The following is a 20011-nucleotide window of genomic DNA, read 5'->3' on the forward strand; positions in this document are numbered from 1 at the left end:
ACTGTACTGCCCACTGAGCTATTCCTTATTGCGGTATCTATAGCCTCAGAGAACTTCAAGCATGTCTCGTGATGCCTTAGTACTTCCTTATCCCACTTCTTTGTGTACTGACTCTTCCTGACTAATGTCTTAAACTTCAGCCTACTCTTCATCACTACTATATTGTGATCTGAGTCTATATCTGCTCCTGGGTACACCTTACAATCCAGTATCTGATTTCGGAGTCTCTGACCATGATGTAATATAACTGAAATCTTCTCGTATCACCCAGCCTTTCCAAGTATACCTCTCGTGATTCTTGAACACAATATTCGCTATCACTGACTAAAACATGTTACAGAACTCAATAAGTCTTTCTTCGCTCTTATTCCTTGTCCCAGGCCCATATTCTCCTGTAACCTTTTCTTCTACTCCTTTCCCTACAACTGCATTCCAGTCCCCCATGACTATTAGATTTTCATCACTTTTTACATACTGTATTACCCTTTCAATAACCTCATACACTCTCTCTATCTCTTCATCTTCAGCTTGCAACGTCGGCACGTATACCTGAACTATCGTTGTCGGTTTGCTGTCGATTCTGATAAGAACAACACTCTCACTGAACTGTTCACAGTAACACACTCTCTGCCCTATCTTCCTAATCATAACGTATCCTACTCCCATTACACCATTTTCTGCTGCTGTTGATATTACCCTTCACTCATTTGACCAGAAATGGTTGTCTTCTTTCCACTTCACTTCACTGACCCCTACTATATCTAGGTTGACCCTTTGCATTTCCCTTTTCAGATTTTCTAGTTTCCACGTTCTGATATTCCATGCCCCGACTTGTAAAATGTTATTCTTTCGTTGATTATTCAATCTTTTTCTCATGGTAACCTCTCCCTTGGAAGTCACCTCCCGGCGATCCGAATGGGGGACTATTCTGGAATCTTTTGCTAATGGAGAGATAATCATGACACATCTTCAATTATGGGCCACATGTCCTGTGGATACACATTACGTGTCTTTAATACAGTGGTTTCCATTGCCTTCTGCATCCTCATGCCGTTGATCATTGCTGATACTTCCACCTTTAGGGGCAGTTTCCCACCCTTCGGACAAGAGAATGCACTGAACCTCTGTCCGCTCCTCTGCCCTCTTTGACAAGGCCGTTGGCAGAATGAGGGTGACTTGTTATGCCAGAAGTTCTCCGCTGCCACTGCTGATTATTAATGAAAATTTAAGCAGGGGTGGGATTCAAAGCTGGGACCAAAGATGTTTTAATTATGAATCAAAGACGCTACCCCTAGACCACAGGTGCAATATGGTATTCTGTGCACATATATTTTGATATTAATTTAAGTATGTTACAGGCACAGGAAATTTAGTAGGAGGCTACACCAATGGTATAAAAACATTTATTTTAATGCTTTTGTTGAGAATAACTTGTGCATATACCATGCATTTTTTGGTTGGTTCTTTCTGGAGTGCCCAGTGTGATGTATGGTGATGAAGAAGCAATACTGGGCTTTGTCCTGTTATTCTTGGTGAGGCTTTCAATTGCAAGAACGGTGACATACAATTCTCTAGGCTCTTCTGTCGAAATCAAGCCTCTTCATCTCTCCATACCTACTACAGCTTACTGTGTTCTATCTGTAACTACCCTCTACAATTTTTACCATTCATACTTCCCTCAATTACAATCCTTTAACGCCTCAAGATGTGTTATAACAACTGATCCCTGCTTTTGGTGAGGTTGTGTCATAAATTTCCTTTTCTCCATATTCGTTTAAGTATCTCCTCATTACTTATTAAATCTACTCACATAACTTTCAGCATTATTCTGTGGTAATACGTTTTAAAAGCTTCTAGTCTGTTCTTGAATGAACTGTTTATTGCCCTTGTTTTGCTTTTATACAAATATGGTCAGAAGAGACTGCCTAACATGCAAATTTAAAATTATTGTTAACAAATTACCTATATTCAGAAAACTTTTTCATACTAATGCCAGTGTGCGTATGCCAGTCTTTACTTTGATTACCATCGGCTACATCGGAGCCAAAACAGCAAAACCTGTCTAGTTCTTTTAGTGTCTACTTTTCTAATCTAATCCCCTCAGTATCACTTTATTTAATTCGACTACATTCCATTATCTTTGCTTTACTTCAGTTGTTGTTCATTTCCTGATCTCTTTGCAAGACAATATCAGTTCAGTCAGCTGCTTTTCCATTTTCTTGATTGTCCTTTGTTAAACTTTCAAGGGCTTGTCAGGTTTGAAACATTATCCGATGACACTCACTCATAGTTTGGGACATAAAAGCACTCAATGGTTGGGTGGTAAATATCTGTCAATGTAGATATCTAAAGCTGTCCTCAACCCAAGGAACACCACATTGAACCGGTAGTAAGATGCCACTAGCAGTTATAGGGATGGGTGCGGACAAGAGGTGCAACAGAAGCATAAATCTGGAATGCTAGGAGCTATTTCAAGCATACACAGAACATATATGACTGAAATAAAGGCTGTTGGTGTACGATTGCCATAATGTCCTTAGGATTGGAGAGTGAGTGAAGAGGATATGTATGTAAAGCAAGTAATAACCAATGGAAAAGCAGCCAGCTACTGCTATTCAGGCCATCGCAGAAAGTATTCCATATTTTGAGAGGTGATAGTATGGGCCGTAACAAGAGAAACATGTCCAGTAAATATGGGCTCTTAAACTATGAGTATTTGTTGATCTTTGCTACTGTGAAACATTTTTCTTCCTGTGAAAAACCTCTGCTATTATGAACAATCTACAGAATGCAGTAAATAACTGAGGACTGATTTTTCTGTTACTCTCCATGGATACGACATGCGATAAACATCTATTAGCGCTGCTACTGTAGATTGTATTCACAGTTCTGGGTAAGTGCAGAGCATCCATTGTTTCCAATGGAACCAGTTTACATTCTGATAAGTTTGCGAAATGCTTTTTCAGATAGTGCGTGAGCCCCTAAGGCATCAGACAGCAACATGACTTAGTTTTAATGGACACCATACTGAGTACCAACCTTTAGCCAGGGCCCACAAGTACAAGATCAGTGTAACAGCGAGCAGATTAGATTAGGATCTTTGCATTTTCACAGTGACAGAATAATGTGTTCTCATTTGTTTACTGCAGTCTGTAGGTCGTTTGTAGAAGCATACAGCTTGCTCTACAAGAGATATGTTTCACACTATGGAATAATTTTTAACACTATGTATAAGTGCTACAACTGTGAGAATCTATTCCTCTCCTTTACACTTGCGCCTGTAAGGCACATGAACGACATTACATCTCCAGTCTGCATCATGATCTATGCATGTAAGGAATCACTGTTACATTTTAGTGTTCACTTTTATAGAATGTGTTTAGACAAACAAGTTGGTTGAGTCACACAAAGGGAAGTGAGCCGTGAATGACTTGTGTTCATGCCATTCATTATTTGACATCTTGTCTTTCTGCTACTGTCATACCGTTTCTTATCCGATTTACGAGCCACTAAGTTGCTGGCCTACCTGCCTGTGAGTGGCAGCAGCAGCGCTATCTATAAGAGCACTGTCATACTATCTTTGGAGCGACCACTAGTATTTCCGGGTCGTGGTGTGTGGTGAGTTCAGTTGGGATGGAGCTCCAGTAAGGTCTGCACAGCCAGTACTCGTCTGACTGCTGGCAACAAACATGCACTGTCCAATGGAAGGAGACTTTAGCAAGGACAACTGTTTTCTGGGCCTCTTCAATTGGTAATCTTGTGGGACGTGGGTCAGATCCTTCCTTGTGCAGATATGTTGGGTGGCCAATGGGCAAGTGTTCCCTCTCCGTGGTTGGGTCTGAGCCAGTGTCTCTGGATCGTCATGTGTCCTGTGAACGGACATCAAGGGAGTCGGGATGGAGCTCCATTGAGGTCTGGACAGCCAGTACTCGCCCGACTGCTGGGGACACACACATGCACTGTCTGACAGAAAGGAGACTTGATCGGCGACGACCGTTGGTTGGTCGTTCGGTCGGTTGTCTCATCGGGCGACGTGTATTTGGTCTTCTGATCGCTTCTGGGGCCCTTCAATTGATCAGCTTGTGGACTTGGGTCGGATCCTTCCTTGTGCAGAGATGGCGGATTTCCAATGGGCAAGTCTTCCCTGTGCATGTTTGGGTCCAAGCCAGTGTCTCCGGGTTGTCATGCATCTGAAGGCAGTCGAAACGGAGCAGCAGTGAGGTTCAGACAGCCATGACTTGCCCGACCGTTGCCTACACACATAACTTTAGTGGGGGCGACCTTGGTTGGTCGTTCAGTCGGTCGTCTCATTGGACAACATCTATTTGGTCACCGACCGCTTCCAGGTTCCCTGTGTGTGTCGACTTGTGATTCCTCCTAGTTGTTCCACAATGAGTTGTTTGTGGAAGTGTTCCTGCAGAACCGTGTGTAGCTTGTGGTTTTGACTGACTAGTTATTGTAACGCTGTCTGCATGTTGGATGGAGTGAGTCTGTTGCGACGGAGCAGCAAGCGAGTCTCTGCTGCGCCAGGCCAGGCCGGGGCCGCTGGCGGCGTGCATGCGCTGTCGGATCGTGAGGCACTAGCTGTGAGAATGACAAGTATGTTGCCCACTGAACCTGGACGCTGAAGTTGAGTGATCAGTTAATCTGTTATGAAACCTCAACTATTGTGACATCTCCTCGTTCATGTGTGGGTTGTTGCCCCCTTGGCCATTCAGGCTAGCAGCATCATATGATGTGCTGGAGTTGCGAAATCTTGCAGCCGTCTTTCTATGTTGTGATTAATTATTAAATTGACTGTTACTTATCAGTGAAGTGCAACAGCGGTATTTTCTGCCCTCTGGCCATTAACGTTCCAGTTACCTGCCCTGGTCGTTAGCATAGTTTGCAGGCAGCGTGCCTTTTCCTCGTCGTGTTGTTGCTGTCCAGCATGGCGTGTGGTTCTACAGCCTTTTAAGTTGTTTGGTTCATATTTGCTTAGATCGGTTATTGTTCCCCTGGCTGTTTTTAGACGCCAATTTCTGGAGGTGTAGTGCTGTTCGTATTCTCGTCCTCGGCCGATATTCTCCATCGTTGTGCCGTTGGTCAGACGGAAGGGAATTGGTTAAATTGTTGGTCAGTCCTTGGTCCATCCCTAGTTTGGGTTGCTATCCGATTACCACACCTTAACTCTTGGCTGCCTGTCTCACCTCCTCTTACGTTTGAGCTACCTCCCCAGGCCGACCCTTGGAACACTTCTGAGCACCACTTGTTCTGTTTGTTTTAAATTGTGATTTTATTTGAAGTACTGTACAAGGTCATTGACCGTGTATTAATTCAGTTTTTTAAAATTTTACATAAAGACCTTCAGACATGTTAAATTAAAATTTTGAGCATTGATTATTTAAAAAAATTATTTCTTAGAAATTGTTCTATCTGACATTGTTTGTAATCCAGGCCCAAAGCCGTTAAGTTGTTCCATGTGTTATGTGTGGCTTTCAGACTTATTGTTTGATTGTGATCTTTTAAGCCATTATGTAAATAAGTGGTTTGTAGAAAAATAAAGTTGTGTGTTTGATTGTGCAACCCACAATAACTGTTTATGGCCCCATCCACAACCTTAACCTTATCCTGTGCGCTGTCTGACTACCTACCAATCAGGTTTCAGGAAGTGTGAGTCAGAGAAATGGAATGAAAACTGGGTTGAAACACATCTTTTTTGGTTATAAACGTTTGTGTAGGTGTGTTATTATTGGAAAAGAAAAAATGGTCAAATGGCTCTGAGCACTATGGAACTCAACTTCTGAGGTCATCAGTCACCTAGAACGAAGAACTAGTTAAACTTAACTAACCTAACGACATCACACACATACATGCCCAAGGCAGGATTCGAACCTGCGACCGTAGCAGTCGCGCGGTTCCAGACTGTAGCCCCTAGAACTGCTCCGTCACACTGGTCGTCTTTGAAAAGAAAGGCAGTTTTATAAGGAAAATTCTGTTATTATGAAATTACAAAGGTTTATTAACATTACGCACACGAACACATATACACATAATGTGATCATACAAATTACATTTTTATCACACAAATAGTAGGAACTTTGTTTCTGTGTTTGATTAGTTAAGTATTACACCATGCAAATCACTGGCAAGAATAAAAAATTACGCTTTTTCCCATAAAAGTGGTTAGTCCAAAAACATAGATTATGGCTTGGGAACTGTATCATTACTTTTTCTTTATAATCGATTTCTCTCATACACCGAGCATCATCCAGTTATTTGTACCAAAGGAGAACAAGTGTATGCAAAGTGCATACATTGACTGTACATAGTGCTTTATAAAACATTTTTCCATCTTTTGTATAACTGTCAATCTGTGTATAACGCATTTATACTACATGAAAAACGTCTTATGAGACATTATGTACAGTCAGTGTACACAATTTATTTGTCAGGGCACAAAATGTAAGCCAGTTGCTTATTATTCCAAAAGTAATCGCTGTAACTGTTAAACATTTATCTCACTGTGAGACAGAATGGTCAGTGCCTTCACTGAAAAATATTTTCAGTTGTCTATGGAATCATGATTGCACCCAGGCGTGCACTTCGTCGTTCAAAACAAATCGACGTCCACAAACGTCTTTCTCCTGGGATCCAAAAAAATGGAAATTACACGAGGAGAGGTCGGGTCTACATGGAGAACGTGTATGGGCTTCCCAAGAATACTGCTGCAGCGTACTCTAAACAATTGTGACAACATGTGGGCGTGTCCATTAACAGTTATGGCGATTACATTTGAAATAATGAACAGCTTACTTCCTTTTTTCCATCTGTCTCGTTTTAATCTGTCTGCTCCTTATACAATTATTCTCCTCTAGTACAAAGGAATTGAGTATGACTGATACCGACTACAAAAAATAGTGCTGTATTGTATGATGCTGTTACTATCCTTCAATGAAAGCTGCCTACTAGTGCCTGTACAAAATATATAAAATAAGGTGCAAACATATCAAATGACCAAATTGTTACCAGTTTTGTACAATCAAAATGAATTTGTGTCCATTTCCGTGTATCACCACAATTTTCTCATACTACAACTGTGTATACACATGCCGTGTGAGCAAATCACTTGTCGTAATTGAAGCACATCTGATGGATGATTTAGCTGTGACAGTTGTACATTTTTTGTGTACTTGAGACTTCCATGTTCTGCCCATTGTTTGATCAGAAGTTCATATGAAGGCCAGTGACCAGTCTACCTAGAAAGCTTTAACAATAGCATAGAGAGCAAAAGAAAGCAGTGAGGTGAAGAAACAGTCTTCGTCTTTTTTGCTACATAGAGCATATATAGCATAATTGACATTTTATATTGAGTGGTACACTGCCAAGAGTGAACACAGATACATAATTATATCAGACACAAAAAAATAAATAATGTTACAACAGAACATTGATTAAGAGGAAAATTTTCCAAACACACGTATATGGAATCACATGATGGCTGTTATGCATGCACATTTATACCTCATAGTGCAGGACCATTCATTAAAAGCTTTTCTTCAAACGGTACTGGTCAAACTTCACAGTCACGATTATGCATTATTTAGGAAGACAGCAACGCCAATCTGCAGGCTTGTTGTGTTATGAGAAGTAACAGTTTACCAAGACGTATGTCATGGACAGTGTTTATTCTATATTTCACAGCCCAACAAAATTTCATCTAAAAACACTCATTTTGCAGTCTTCCACCTTCTGGATAGTTTCAGCCCAAAATGTTTGAAACAATAGTAATATCAGTTTTTACTGACAACTTCCTGTAGTGAAAGTAGTTGCAGTTCAGCTGTAGAAATTATGAAAGTGAACACAACCACCTGTGATTTTGACGAGTATGACAATTTGTACCTCTGGAGTGGACATCATCGCCCACCTCGACAACTTCAGCACCGTGCAGCAGAAGTCGTGCCACACAGTCCACGTTCCCCTCCTCCTGCGCCACTTGCTGGGCTGTCTTTCCTGCTCTGTTCTGCACCCCTACAGGCGCACCTGCTCGGAGGAGCACAGTGACGACATCAGCGTGACCTTTACCAGCTGCCCGGTGCAGAGGGGTGTCACCGTTTACGGTCTGAGCCCGCACGTCCGCGCCGTTGCCCAGCAGGAAGGCGGCACACTCGGCATGGCCGTTGAGTGCAGCAAAGTGCAGCGCCGTGTAGCCGTCAGAGTCCCGTGCACGGATGTCCGACCCGGCAGCCAGCAGCAGGCCGGTGCACTCCACGTCCCCGTTGGCTGCTGCACAGTGCAGCGGCGTGCCGCCCTCGCCATCAAGCGTTGCCAGACTGGCGCCAGCGTTCAACAGGAGGCGGATGCAGTCGACGTTGCCAGCATTCAGAGCTGTGTAGTGCAGAGGAGTCGATCCGTCGGCACTCTGAGCCAGCACGTCAGAGCCGCCGTGTACGAGAAGTTTCGTGCACTCGGTGTGACCACCTTGTGCTGCAAAGTGCAATGGAATGTAGCCGTCATTATTCTTTGCCTTCACGTCAGACCCACCATCTAGGAGAAGTCTTACGCAATCGGCGTGACCCTCTTCTGCCGCACGGTGCAGTGGGGTGGCCCTGTCACAATTCTGCTCGTGCACACTAGCACCCAACTCGATCAACAGCCTGACGCAGTCTGTGTTGCCCATAGCAACGGCAAAGTGCAGAGGCGTGTTACGTGCGTTATCCTGTACTCGCACACTTGCACCGGCGTCTGTCAGCAACTTGACACACTCCACACTCCCCGACACGGCTGCAGCGTGGACCGGTGTATAACCCCCCGAGTCCCGTACGTTGACTTCTGCACCTGCGGCTACCAAGACCGCAACACATTCTGCATTGCCACCACCCGCTGCAATGCAGAGAGCAGTATCACCGCGGTTATCTGTCACGCACACGTCTGCGCCAGCATCTAACAGCACCCTCATACACTCTACACTGCCACTGCCTGCCGCACAGATCAGAGGTGTATCCCCATTTGAGTTCTGCCCATTGACGTCTGAACCACTCCTTATAAGCAGTCTCACACTGTCTGCATAGCCGTTCCTCGACGCCAAGTGCAGGGCTGTAGAGCCGTCTTCAGTTTTCGCCTGTACGTCTGCACCTGCTTCTAAGAGGAGTGAGATACACTCTGCACTCCCAGAGGTGGCGGCGTAGTGTAGTGCCGCATTGCCGTACTCATCTGTTTCGATCACATCTGTACCGATATTTATAAGTGTGCGAAGAATGTCGGCATTGCCGACGGCTGCGTCATAGTGTAGTGATGAGATTGCTGGATGCTGCTGAAGTTCACCCTCTGTGGGAACTACTTTAAGCTTTATTCCTTGAGTGTCCCCTTTTGCAGACAGGCACAATAGTCGACCACCAGATTCTGCAAGCAGTCTCTGACATTTCTCACCTGGAACCACTGTCGCACGTTGCACTATTGTGCCCCCATCCACAAGCAACATAGCGCCCCTATCGTTACCTACCAGGTACATATTGTGCAGCTCTGTCCATTCACATCCACTGGCGTTTGCTGTGGATAGAGCACCCCCATCTGGAACCCCTACAGCACAGCTGGGGCTAGAATCACCACCTAGACCATGTCCTACCACCTCTGTGGACACTTTTTGTTGCTGGCCAGTGTCCTGAATGTTTCTCAACTGGTCTGCACGATGATCTTTGGCTTTCAGGTTTGTTACTGCGTCACCAGTTTCTTCTTCTGCTGTGTTGACATTTGCGCGTAAGAGTAAATTGTGAACCTGTAAAAGAGCATGAGTGTTTAGAACCCAATCGTGTGAGATTATTGGTTTAATTAGTGCTGAAGGTGTGGCAACGTCACAGTCCTGTTATGTAAAAAAGATAATTTTAAAATAGGTTTTTATTCTTACAGCTGAAAGTTATTAGTTGATGAAACAGCCCACAGAAATACTGATCGTTCTTAGTGTCCAGTGGACACAATAAATGTGTTATCAGAAAGAAATTTATAACTTAGAAAATTCGTACATACCTATTAATGCGACTTACAGACTTAGTCTTGATATCATCTGGAAGGGAAACAGCTCATATTTTGACTCTCATCGTACGCTAGTACAGTATCGCATCACTGCAAGCGCTAGTGGCAATTGAAGTAAAGATGACAGCCTTTACTGGTCCCCAGCATACTCGCTGCATGTTGTGGTTTGAAGAGTCGATATCTGAGAGAACTGTGTAACGTAATTTTCATACGTAGTACGGTAAAGATCCTTCCAGCAGCCTACTGTTTACAAGTGACATAATGTTTTACTGAATCTAAATACTGAGTAAGACACAAAATCCTCAAGTTGTCCATGTTCATCTGAAGATGTTGTAGAGTAAGTCAGACAAAGCTTCACGAACAGTCCTACAAAATCGAAATGGTGTCCTTCTCAAGAGATGGGCAGCTCACACATAACTATTTGGTGGGTCTCAAGAAAACGGTTGCATCTCAAACTGTGCAAGTCGATAATGGTGCAAGAATAAGAAGATACTAATAGGATTTCTCGTAAGGACTTTGTTTTGAAATGTTACGTTGGTTGAATGAAGATGAAGGTTTCATTGGAAAGATTATCTTGAGTGGTGACCTTTCACTTAAGTGGCAAAGTTAATAACACAATTGTAGAATTTGGGGCAGTAAAAATCCTCTAAAATTCCTGGAATATGAATGTAATGTGCAAAATTGAATGTGTTTTGTGCACTAAGCAAGAGCAAAGCTAGTGGGACTTTTTTCCAAAAGAAAACTGTGAATGGGTTAGTGTACGTAGATACACTGGAAAACTTTTTAATCCCCCAGATTGACGTTGGTGCCCAGGAGCGCCACGCAGAGTTATGCAAGATTGCGCACCGCCATGCTACCTCCCTGACGTCTAGGATTTCCTGAATGTCCGCTTCCCAGGTAAATGAATTGGCCAAGGTGCACCAACTGCACTGCTGCCACGGCCACCGGACCAGGCACCTCTTCACCTGGACTGTCAACATAGAAAATGGTACAAATCATATAAGAGGAAATTGTTTTTGACTGTCGTCGTGGTACCTGACAGCTTATTCAGTTATTGGCTACATTTAAATGCATGTCAATGATTCATTCTGCATAACAGCGAAAAATACGGTATTGAAGGTTCCGACCATAACCTGATAAATATGTCTACAGCAGTTGGAAATGTTATATAAAAAATAAAAAAAGAAGCACACATAAAGACATAAGTATCCTAGTACATACAGTGATGTACAAGAAGTATATGAAGAGAAATATAGTAGTAGCTGACATACAACAGAAAGAAGTGAACAGCGTATAGAGAATGCAGCTTTGTGACACTCTCTATGGTACATAGCGCTAATGTATCAAATATGGCAGTCAAAACAGTACAAATATAGTGTTACATAAATGTAATAATTATAGAATTTTCAGTTTATAGAAACGACAAGATTATAACCTACTTTTACACAACAAACAGTTACAGTTAATTAATTCATTGTTCCTGGATCGATGTCTACATTGTTATTTTCGCTCTGCAACGCAACGCCGAGAACATTTTGCCTACAGCGCAGAATATCAATCAAATAGAAATATGCTAGAAATGTACGGTATGGAGGCAGATATGAATGCAGCAATACGATTCCGTGCATATCAGACAAATGCTCAGAATGTGCATACTACAAAAGTCTATATAATTGCTGCGTAGTTCTAACAGACTGTCAAAAAATTTTGAGAGAAGGGCATATATGTGTGTTGTCTAAAGAACACAAAGGGGCTGTATAGTACTGTGTTCAACGGCCAACATAATGCTCGTACTAACGTAGGCATTGACCTATGCACAATATATTACTTAACTGTAACAGTTGCCCTTGTAAAAGGAGGTTACAGTTTTCATAAACTGAAAATGCTTTGCTGTACTGCTTCTAATGCCATATTCGTTACATTAGTGGGTATACGTATACTACATTGAACACTTTCTACAAACTGTTCACTTATTTGCGTTACATGTAGATCCGTATTTATATTTCTGTTGACCTGCTTTTTGTACATCACTGTATGTTCTTATGGTATGTACTTGTTTCTATATTTTATTACAAAACATTTTAACTGCCATAGACATTTATCAGGTTATGATCAGAACATTCAGTATTGTATTCTGTACTCTTATTCAGAATGAAACGTTGACAAGAATTTAAGTGTAGCCAGCAACTGAATATGCTTTCAGGTACTGTGAACTTCAGTCAAAATATTTTTCTCTTATACAATTTGAACCATTTACTATGTCAACGATCTGCTACTTACATAGTGTCCGTCCACGGTAAACTACATTTGAAATTTGTAAACGAGCATTGTATTTCAGTTTTATAATTTCAAACGTACTATTGTCTCATGTAGCATCTAGCATTTTACGTTAACGTACTTTCATATAGTCTGATATAACAATAGAGCAATACATCAGTCTTCACCACCTATTATACACTCCTGGAAATGGAAAAAAGAACACATTGACACCGGTGTGTCAGACCCACCATACTTGCTCCGGACACTGCGAGAGGGCTGTACAAGCAATGATCACACGCACGGCACAGCGGACACACCAGGAACCGCGGTGTTGGCCGTCGAATGGCGCTAGCTGCGCAGCATTTGTGCACCGCCGCCGTCAGTGTCAGCCAGTTTGCCGTGGCATACGGAGCTCCATCGCAGTCTTTAACACTGGTAGCATGCCGCGACAGCGTGGACGTGAACCGTATGTGCAGTTGACGGACTTGAGCGAGGGCGTATAGTGGGCATGCGGGAGGCCGGGTGGACGTACCGCCGAATTGCTCAACACGTGGGGCGTGAGGTCTCCACCGTACATCGATGTTGTCGCCAGTGGTCGGCGGAAGGTGCACATGCCCGTCGCCCTGGGACCGGACCGCAGCGACGCACGGATGCACGCCAAGACCGTAGGATCCTACGCAGTGCCGTAGGGGACCGCACCGCCACTTCCCAGCAAATTAGGGACACTGTTGCTCCTGGGGTATCGGCGAGGACCATTCGCAACCGTCTCCATGAAGCTGGGCTACGGTCCCGCACACCGTTAGGCCGTCTTCCGCTCACGCCCCAACATCGTGCAGCCCGCCTCCAGTGGTGTCGCGACAGGCGTGAATGGAGGGACGAATGGAGACGTGTCGTCTTCAGCGATGAGAGTCGCTTCTGCCTTGGTGCCAATGATGGTCGTATGCGTGTTTGGCGCCGTGCAGGTGAGCGCCACAATCAGGACTGCATACGACCGAGGCACACAGGGCCAACACCCGGCATCATAGTGTGGGGAGCGATCTCCTACACTGGCCGTACACCACTGGTGATCGTCGAGGGGGCACTGAATAGTGCACGGTACATCCAAACCGTCATCGAACCCATCGTTCTACCATTCCTACACCGGCAAGGGAACTTGCTGTTCCAACAGGACAATGCACGTCCGCATGTATCCCGTGCCACCCAACGTGCTCTAGAAGGTGTAAGTCAACTACCCTGGCCAGCAAGATCTCCGGATCTGTCCCCCATTGAGCATGTTTGGGACTGGATGAAGCGTCGTCTCACGCGGTCTGCACGTCCAGCACGAACGCTGGTCCAACTGAGGCGCCAGGTGGAAATGGCATGGCAAGCCGTTCCACAGGACTACATCCAGCATCTCTACGATCGTCTCCATGGGAGAATAGCAGCCTGCATTGCTGCGAAAGGTGGATATACACTGTACTAGTGCCGACATTGTGCATGCTCTGTTGCCTGTGTCTATGTGCCTGTGGTTCTGTCAGTGTGATCATGTGATGTATCTGACCCCAGGAATGTGTCAATAAAGTTTCCCCTTCCTGGGACAATGAATTCACGGTGTTCTTATTTCAATTTCCAGGAGTGTATTATGAACATCGCGCTGTTGGTTGTATATGCCTTCAGATCTGAAGATAGCCATTTAATTTGTCGAAATGAGGAACCGAAGAACTTATCCTTGCGATCCTGGCAAATAAAGAAGTTCTCCCAACGAAAACTAAATAATACATTTAAAGATCGCCTCCAACAACACTGACAATGTCAGGTAATTGTAACTTCCAAGTGAAACCTCCCGTACAAAAGTATTCAGAGAACACACTGCAGGCGTCAGTGGGCATGGGCCAGCGAACTCTCACGTCGAAGTACCATCAGTGTGTAAACAGAACCAGGGTATAACAGTGACAGAAATGCTGGTAGAAATGTTCACCATAATAAACGGCTCTGAGCACTATGGGACTTACCAACTGAGGTCAGCAGTCCCCTAGAACTTAGAACTACTTAAACCTAACTAACCTAAGGATATCACACACATTCATGCCCGAGGCAGGATTCGAACCTGCGACCGTAGTGGTCGCGCGGTTCCAGACTGAAGCGCTTAGAACCGCTCGGCCACACCGGCCGGCTCACCATAATACTGTAGCTCCATATACATTGTGACACAATTGTCTCATATAAGAAGAGTTACTGTAAAACAATCATATTTACCTCCACATGACCTTCGTCCATAGCCTTTTCAGTGATAAGATCCAGCCAATCTTCCGCCATATTTGCACAGACCAAGGACACGGCAAACTGAAAAATATACACTATGTAAATAGTGTTGCAGTTTTTAAAAGTCTTTGTCTATGTAAATACAGTTTACAGAGTCCGAACTGCTTGCATACAGTCCAGTCAACGAAAACCGAAAAGGTCGAGTAGGGGAAAAATCGTGTAGTCGTAAATTTTTGTACAGTGGTGGGAGGGACAGTCCTGACCAATGAGGTGCGAGCAGTGATGTTGGGGACGGCGTTTAAAAGTATTTCGAAAACAACGGCTTCTAACGAAAATATTTCCTTGTACAAAATTTCCTACAAAAACGGTCCTATTGATTTTCTCTCCAGAAGTAATACAGCCTCGGCGTTGCAGGGCACGGAAAACTCGCCTATTATTAAAAATAGTGTTTTAATGGTATTAAATTAATCTTTACTGTTAACTGAAGTGGGTTTAGGACAAATATTAAATGTATGTACTATATCTAAGTGCAGTCACTCGTATTAAGGGATAAATAGTGATCCAGGGGTGTAACAGGGTGGAAGGTAATACGTAGCTGGTAGAAGCTCAAAGGAAGTTACGTCGCGAGATTGGGGTCATGCACTGCCCTCTTTGATAGGTGTGCAAACGGAAGAGCAAGCAGGTGGTTCCCGCTCTCTCTACCGCACTACGTCACAAGAAGCAACTCCATGACGTTTCAGAGAGTTATACCGACCGCCTAGAGCGCGCATCAGGTATCTGTGATGACGCAGTGTACAGAAACACCCGGGGCTGTTTATTTTCCACCAAGTGCGTTAACCCTGGATGAAATACAGATATGAGTAATTAAGAGAGACACATGGACAGATTCTGCATAAATATCTGCACAGTATTCTACTCTCCTAAAGGGGAACCGATTCTTAGTCATTTCGTACGGCAGCTATAGCATTCTTGCGGAAAAGGAATTTTCCGCCCATCACGTTTACTTTTGCATTAGATTCACCTCCCCATTATTTCCTGTCGAGTCCTCTTATATGAGTAGACAAAATAACTTCACGGAACTTATGTTTATGTTTTGGAGTTATTTTTAGCCTATGAAATGAACGATTATACACAGTTGTTGAGTGAGCTTTTATGGAAAAATGTAGGACAGCCGGAGCGTGCCCCTGGTGCAACTCGCTGCCAGTATGTTCTCCACAACGTCGATTTTATTACCGCCACTGTCATTGGCTGCAATACTTTTTACAGCACGAAGAGTATCAGGAGCATGACCGCAGCGTTGTCTCCCCCGCCATATGGAGAGCCCCACTGGATGAAAATTTCTCCGTCTGTAACAGAAGTAGGTCACCTAGGTGTTACAGAACATGGGCTATCTCAACATCAGTTAAGCAATGGATGCAGCAGATCACTGTTATGGACTTGTACACGATCAGACTCATTCCACGACACGTATGCACGTCCTCGTTGGTTGGTGGACATATAGCAGATGTGTGACGAGTGGCTCCACTCAGTGCAGCCCACTCTGTAAGTGGCAGTGATTCCTGAATGGAAGAGGTTTCTGCGGCCTACCAAGAACAAAATTAATGGTGAGATCATTGCAGTATCTTTCCACTGAGTGACTATGACGCTGTTCGTGGCTTCACAATGTGCTGTACAAGATAGACAACAGGAAGTCGCCGCATTTATCAATCCAGTCCCTTTCCTTCCCATCAACACTGCAAATGGATCACTGAGAACAACATGACATTTATAGGAACGTAACTCTACAAAAAATAAAAAAATAAAAACGACGAGCAACGAAAGAATCATCCGAATGAGATGTAAATTGATAGATGTAATGATCTGATGTACAAGTACTCGCAAACATACGGATTACAATTTCAGAAACATTGCATCATTTATTCGACAGATAGAACTTCAGATATTCAGCATGTCACTAACGTGCTGGCCCATCTCTGGTCGTTATGCAACGATTTTTTTTGCACTGGTGTTGACAGGCAGAGTTATGGGATGTCCTCCTGGGGAATATCGCGCCAGTTTCTCTCCATTAGATTGTCAAAGTTGTAAGACGTCGTGGTCTCCCGACCTTCATTGCTTACATGTTCCGCCCTCACAATCATATTCCGCACATCATGACGCTTCATTCGAACCCAAACTCGATAAGATAAAGTCAATATTGTATGAATTCATGTAAACGACCGTACCTAGCAACATTCAAACGGATAATTATTCAAGTTGAGTAGGCGCGGCTCTCAGCCATTCTGCCAAGTCAATAACAATCTTAAACTTTGTACAGAAATTTCATTAGCGAATCCTATCCTTGAGAGGTAACTTCACATTCCGAAAACAACCAGGAAATAACGTGTTGAGTTCATAACCAAAAGTGCGATTGTGATTCCTCAGAATTTTTGCTAAAAAAAAAATAAATAATAATTTTCGTTAGTTTCATGTATTTCTTACACTAACTAGCTCTACTGCAGTACCCAAGTATCCTGCTAGTTACGTAAGAAATTTTGTGAATTTTTGTGTCATTTCCTTACAGCGGACGACTCCAGAAGATATTTATTGCTGAAAGTTTTTCAGGCATTTCTCTTTAGAACGTTAGGAGCGTGTGTCTGACTTCTGTAGTAGTGTGGGGGTGGAAATTGCATCTTGCAGGAGCCACAGGGTAAAGGGGACATCTCAGATTAATCCGTTGCGCAGAATGACAGAATAGCAAAACCCACACGCTCACAAAGTCTCTAGCTGTTTGGAGGGCCCATATTGCTCCAAACGTTCTCGACTGGCGAGAGATCCGGCGACCTTACTGGGGGGAGGGGGGTGGGGGGGAAGGTGGGGTTTGGCAAACACGAAGACAAGCAGCAGGCACACGCGCTGTGTGCTGGCGGGCGCGCTGTCCAGGTGAAATGTGAGCCCAGGTGGCTTCCCAAGGAGGACAACAAAACGGGGCGTGGAACACCGTCGACGTGCGGCCGCGCTGTGGGGGCGCCGCGGGCGGCCATCACGACTGGTCGCCCGGCTGTACGGTGTGCGAACGTCAGGTCGCTATGCCACCGCCAGTGACGTCCTATGTGATCAAAAGTATCCGGACACCCCTCCCCCCCCCCCAACATACGTTTTCCATATTGGGTGCATTGTGTTGCCCCCTACTGCCAGGTACTCCAGATCTGCGACCTCAGTAGCCATCAGACATTGAGATAGACGAGAACGGGCCGCTCTGGGGAACTCACGGACTTAGAGCGTGGTCAGGTGACTGGGTGTCATACGTCTGTATGCCAGATTTCCAGACTCCTAAACATGCGTAGGCCCACTATTTCCGTTGTGAAGTGAAATGGGAACGTGAAGGGACACGTGCAGCATAAAACCGTACAGCTTGAGCTCGTCTGTTGACTGACGGAGACTGCCGGCACTTGAAGAGGGTCGTAATGTGCAGTAGGCAGACATATATTCGGACCATCACACAGGAATTCCAAACTGCATTTGGATCAACTGCAACTACTATGACAGTAAGGCAGGAGGTGAGAAAACTTGTATTTCACGGTCGAGTGGCTGCTCATATGCCACACATCACGCCGGTAAACGCCAAATGACGCCTCGTGTGGTGGTCGATTGAACAGTGGAGAAACGTTGTGTGCAGTGACGAATGACGGTACACAGTGTGGCGATCCGATGGCAGGGAGTGGGTACGGCGAATTCCTGGTGAACGTCATCTGCCAGCGTATGTAGAGACAATAGTAGAATTCGGAGACGGTGGTGTTACGGTGTGGTCGTGTTTTTCATGGAGGGGGCTTGCAACCCTTCTTGTTTTGCGTGCCACTATAATAGCACAGGCCTACACTGATGTTTTAAGCACCTTCTTGCTTCCCGCTGTTGAAGAGCCATTCGGGGATGGCGATTGCATCTTTCAACACGATCGAGCACCTGTTCATAATGCACGGCCTGTGGCGGAGTGGTTATACGACAATAACATCCCGGTAATAAACTGGCCTGCATGGAGTCCTGACCTGAATCCTATAGAATACGTTGCATTGCGCCAGGCCTCTCCTCAGTGTAGCACTCCGTGAAGAATGGCCCGTCATTCCCCAAGAATCCTTGCAGCACCTGATTGATCGTACGCCTGGGAGAGTGAAGCTGTTATCGAGGCTAAGGCTGGGGCAACACCATATTGAATTCAAGCATTGCCGATGGGGGGCGCCACGAACTTGTAAATTATTTTTAGGCAGCTGTCCGGATACTTTTCATCAGATATTGTAAGTCTCGTTTAGAACGAGAACGTGTCTGGAGGTACCCCAGCCGACGGTCGGACACCAGCCTGACTGCCCCACGGCATGCGGCCCGGCAGCCAGGAGTGGTGGTGCCGAGTGCCCAGAGTCGAGCCAATACGCTACTGACTTGCTCAATTTGTGAAGCGCTTTCTCTTGAACAGATCACCCAATTTTTGTTGAATTTGTAATCATTTTGAAGTCACCAGAGGTACGTGGGTGCTGCAGTGGAGGGCGTGGGGCGGGCCACAGGGCAGCTCACGGCTGCGGAGTGGCTGAGCCTCGGTTAGAGAAATGGCGCGCTAGAGTGAACGTCGACAAGTGCGGAGCAACTGCGCAAACACCGAGACTGCAGACCAATAACACTACATGCACGCCCAATACGTTTCCGTGAGAAAGTCAAATACCTCGGTGTGTGGCTGGACCGGAAATTACTCTGGGGGGGACCACATACAACACGTGACCAACAGAGCAAGCGCGAGGCTGAAACATCTCTATCCTATACTCGACAGGCGTAGCACACTGAACAGAAGGGTGTCGAGGTCCATGTACGTGACACTTATTCGACCCCTGATGATGTAAGCAGCTCCTGTCTGGGGATCCGCTGCGCCCACACACCTGCGCCGTCTGCAGATCGTACAAAACAAAGTACTCAAAATCATAAGCAGCGCTCCACGATACACACGTATCGCGGATCTTCACCGGGAATACCGACTTGAGACTCTCACGGAGGAAATCCACAAACTCACCACAAGACTATACTGAAACTCCAGACATTCGCAGAACCCGTTCATTCTGAATCTGGGGAACTACGATCACAGCCATAGATGGAAACATAATAGACCAAAAAACATACTTGTAAGGACCTAACATCTATGGCCAAGTACACGCAAACACAACGGTACAGGTGAGCCCCTGTTTATCAGCCACCATTACTGGACACCCCCGAGCAGTCTAGGGCGCTGCAGTCATGGACTGTGCGGCTGGTCCCGGCGGAGGTTCGAGTCCTCCCTCGGACATCGGTGTTTGTGTTTGTCCTTAGGATAATTTAGGTTAGCTTAGGGACTGATGACCTTAGCAGTTAAGTCCCATAAGATTTCACACACACACTGGACACCCAGTTGGAATAAACCTGCCGAAAAACCGGCACCAACCAGGGAAGCCGTACCGTACACTACATGCAGACAAGCTGTACCCACCCCACACACATCTATGGCCGATCT

General features: G+C 45.0%; 1 protein-coding gene across 1 annotated transcript in view; it reads right to left on the minus strand.

Annotated features, from left to right (window-relative positions):
- Window positions 1–6015: 6015 nt before the first annotated feature.
- The window catches only part of LOC126425223 (uncharacterized), a 132921-nt gene continuing 118925 nt past the window's right edge, over window positions 6016–20011 (minus strand). Inside the window, exons 5-6 of the mRNA XM_050088181.1 lie at window positions 14503–14589; window positions 6016–9754 (exon numbers count right to left, since the gene is read on the minus strand). Of these exons, the coding sequence (XP_049944138.1) occupies window positions 7829–9754; window positions 14503–14589 (2013 nt within the window). The 3' untranslated portion in view covers window positions 6016–7828. The remainder of the gene's footprint in view (window positions 9755–14502; window positions 14590–20011) is intronic.

The sequence above is a fragment of the Schistocerca serialis genome, chromosome 10, assembly GCF_023864345.2.
Source record: "Schistocerca serialis cubense isolate TAMUIC-IGC-003099 chromosome 10, iqSchSeri2.2, whole genome shotgun sequence".
In the NCBI taxonomy this organism is placed as follows: domain Eukaryota; kingdom Metazoa; phylum Arthropoda; class Insecta; order Orthoptera; family Acrididae; genus Schistocerca; species Schistocerca serialis.